Raw genomic sequence first — 3,838 nt, 5'->3', positions numbered from 1 at the left:
ATATAATATGGTAAATTGTTTTGAAAATATACTATAGACATTTTTATGCATGTTGCAAAGAGAAAGTTAAGGACCAAAAGAAGCAAACTAAAAACATAAAAAGAAAAATATGAAAATGAAAATTTGAATTAGAAAATAAGGACGACTTTTAAATACATGATACATATTTTTGAAAACACTATGATCATATTTTGAAAACATTATGAACAAAGAGAAGAACCAATACAAGAGAAAAAAAGGAAAGGGAACAGAAGGAAAAAAGAAAAACATAATAGAAAAAAGATGAAATGGTAAAACTGATACTATTAGTCTAAGACATGGATAATCTGCTCGTGAACTGAAATACACCCACATGAACATAAAATTCTAAAAAATAGTAAATACAATAAAAAATTCTGAAAATTTTGTGGATGAACATTAACAATTTTTCTCACATCCTGCCAAATTTCACCTTGAAAGGACATCCATATAGGCATGTATAAAAGAGGCGAGCCTCAAAAGACACAATTTGGAGGACTCTTTTTTGGTTTTTAGTCACACACCTCTACAGTTGTTCTTCGCGGATAAATTTTGCAGGACATTAGAAAACTTGTTGATACTCATCCACCAAAAAAATTATATTTTATTATTTTGTTAACTACATTTTTGGAATACACTGTTCATGCGGGTGCATTTGTCCTCGAGATTAGAGTAACACTTTGATCTAATAGACTAGTATAATGAAAAAGACAAGCAGTCTAATAGATTAGTGAAACATGACACAGTGCAGCACGTATCTTGGATAAAAGAAAACGTGTTGACTCCACCAACTGATACATTCAAACAGTCAGCTGCCTCCCGCCTCCGCCATGGGTTCCACATCACACCTATTTTTTTTTACACTCAAAACCCTCTTTATTCGTCGAGTTCGCCACCAGTAGTAGTATAGCCAACCCTACCCTATCATATCACATCATTGATAAGTAGAGGGATTAAGACCTAAGGAGTACCATCTATCCAAGTTTCCGGTGGTTAAAAATCTAGCTAAGTGAAATGGTTCGTCATCTCCTTTTTCTACTTAGAAAACTATCATCCTTTTGTTTTCCCATCCTCTCTCCTAACAGAAGCTCCTACGGTCCTCCCCCTCCACGCAAGGTATGCCTTCTTTCTCTCGCAGCCACACGGTCATTGCAAGCTCACCTCTGCTACCTGAAGGCGCCACGCCACCACCCCAACGACGTTGCAACAGGTGTCGCCGCATGCAGGGCGCATCGTAAAGCTGGCACGATGTTGGTAAAAACTATAAGAAAGGTCATAAAACACTAAACATCGTATGATGTATTTGTTGCCCCTGTGCGTGGTAGAGAACGGGGCTGCGAGGTGCCAAGTTCGAGTCCCAGCTGCCATGTTAGCCTCACAGTGGGCCACTGACACAGCTACATACGTGAAATAGCATCCTATTTTCATCTCCATGCAAGTTCACGGACTAGAAACATGTATTTTACAAAAAAAATGAGTTTTTTTTTTACAAATTTATATGCCAAACTGACCACCGCGCGCAAGTTGTGAGACCAGTGTATTTACCTCAAAACAGAAGGCCGAAACCAGCCCAAATACTCTTCTGGGTTGTAAAATGATGGCTCAGTCCGGCCCAAAAGGCAAAACCAACCCGACCCAGCCCGGTTTTGCCGGGCCGTCGGGCCGCTGTGCAACCCGAGTCCTCACCGGACCTTCCAACCCGAGTCCTCGCACCGTGCCGTACCTTAGCCTCATCGCCGACGCCGCAGCCCCGGCCCCGTCTTGCGCACACCCGGCGCACCTTCTGGATCCGCCCCTGCGCGCAGCACTCGCCCCCCGCCCCCCGCCCCTGCTCGTCGAGCCCTCGCTCCCCGGATCTCCAGCCATGTACGGCGGCGGTAAGATCCCTCGCTCCTGCCCCTGCCCCTGCCCCTGCTAAACCCTAACTAAACCCTGGAGATCCCCCGCGGCGACCGCTAATTTTTGCTTGCTCTCCCCCCACGCAGACGAGGTCTCGGCCATCGTCATCGACGTGGGCTCCTACAGCTGCAAGGCCGGCTACGCGGGCGACGACACCCCCAAGTCCGTCTTCCCCTCGGTGAGCTTCCGCCGCCGCTGCTCCCAAACTGTTGGAATTATGCTGTTTGTGTTCGTTTATTAATTGGGAGCGGAACCGACACCATGTGCTAAATTTGTGCGCATTGCATCCGCGCAAGTTTGTGCTGGTGGTGGACGGATTAGTGCTCACTTACCCATTGGTTTCAGCGCAGCGCGTGCAGTCTTGTTAATCTACCGACGACGAAGTTGGTTCATGATTCAGGCTCTAATGTCTCAGATTTGCCACTAGCTATTAGTGTTAGCTACTGTGAGCCTTTCTTGCATGCTGCACTATGAGTCAAACAAAAAGGAAGAAGCTGAATTTCAAGTGTTAGTGGGATTATTGGGCTAATTTTTGCAGTCTGGCAGTAAATTGCTAGTTTCACTCTGTTTCTGATGAAATAAACGAACTACTCATGTAATAACATTGAAATAAAAATGAGATTTTTTTAAGAAAATGGTTTAAATTTGGCCATTTAGGGCCTGTTCGGTAGCCCTCCACATCCCCAAACTCCTCAACTCCTTAGCCCAAAACCTGCAGCCAGCTTCTTGTTGAAAACCCGGAGTTGGACAGATCGTTTGCCTCGACAGCTTCTCGCTGGTTAGCGCGAGCATGGGCTGGCAGCCCAGCCTGAATCCCCTTTTCTTTTTCCTCCCACGTGCTCACATCTTGGCCCACGTTGGATGCTTTTTCAACCTGCAACACGGACGAACATGACGTCTCCTGGAGCTGCCAATCCCTGTCAAATTAGGGAGATTAAGGACACGGTTTGTCTCAACTTTAATATGTAATTTGTTGCCCACTGTCCTCCGAACCCATTCCATCAAATAGCACAATCTATTACTCAGTAACGGACTAACGGTAGAGATCGGAGTGCAGCCGTGACGACGGATGAGGCGGATGGGGACAGGGGACACAGTGGGATGGGGTGGGAGAAACCCGATGGCGGCGCCAAGGGCTTGAGTCCGTCGAGGCTCGGCTGCGCCTAGGACTGGGAGTCGAAGGAGCAGCTGCTGAAGCTCAGCGGGGAGGGACGGTGAAGGGAGGTTCGAGGAGAGTGGAGGAGGAGAGGAAGCACTCGGGCTCTTTTTTTCATTCGTGAACAATACCGGTTCGCTACCGTGGGTCACTTGGCGTGGCAGTACATTTTGGCCAGTACAACTTATCGCATTCAGTATCTGGTTTTGATATGTTCAGGTTGTTGGTTCAATTGAACAAGCGGAAGATACCGATGAAGCTAAGCCAGAGAAGGAGGCTGACTCTGCATCAGATCCTAAGAATGGATCCAAGCCTATGGATGTGGACAAAGCGAAGAAAAACCGCAAATTTTATGTAGGTCAAGAATTAGAATTCAGGAGGGATCATATGGAGGTCAGTAACCACACATTCTAAGGGTGATTTGTTACTCATGATTTCTATTAGCTATCGCTTATTGGCCCCCCCTCCACAAAACAGGTGATCTCACCGATGAAAGATGGAACAGTTACGGATTGGGATGTTGTTGACAACATATGGAATCATGCTTTTAGGTAAATTTATTTATCTACTTGATGCAGCTCAGAGCAATTTCTCCTCTTTAACATGGTCCGTTGATAATCAGCAATGACACCAGCTGAACTACAATTAAGTTATTAGTTCAAGTTTAACATTTAGCATTCTGTGTTCATTTCGCTGAGTATACTATTGTGAAATTGTTAGTTTGTGAGTAAGCGAGACAGGATTCGTTGTTTTCCCTCCTGTTTT

At 45.5% G+C, this 3,838-nt stretch overlaps 1 protein-coding gene across 1 annotated transcript in view; it reads left to right on the top strand.

Annotated features, from left to right (window-relative positions):
• The first annotated feature begins 1,734 nt into the window (after positions 1–1,734).
• LOC119302856 (actin-related protein 4-like) overlaps positions 1,735–3,838 on the top strand; it is a 10,396-nt gene continuing 8,292 nt past the window's right edge. The window contains exons 1-4 of the mRNA XM_037579892.1: positions 1,735–1,895; positions 2,004–2,095; positions 3,293–3,466; positions 3,551–3,624. Coding sequence (XP_037435789.1) covers positions 1,883–1,895; positions 2,004–2,095; positions 3,293–3,466; positions 3,551–3,624 — 353 coding nt within the window. The 5' untranslated portion in view covers positions 1,735–1,882. The remainder of the gene's footprint in view (positions 1,896–2,003; positions 2,096–3,292; positions 3,467–3,550; positions 3,625–3,838) is intronic.

This window comes from Triticum dicoccoides, chromosome 5A (genome assembly GCF_002162155.2).
Source record: "Triticum dicoccoides isolate Atlit2015 ecotype Zavitan chromosome 5A, WEW_v2.0, whole genome shotgun sequence".
In the NCBI taxonomy this organism is placed as follows: domain Eukaryota; kingdom Viridiplantae; phylum Streptophyta; class Magnoliopsida; order Poales; family Poaceae; genus Triticum; species Triticum dicoccoides.
Note: the sequence above shows the minus strand (reverse complement) of the source record. Positions and strands in the feature narration are given on the sequence as shown.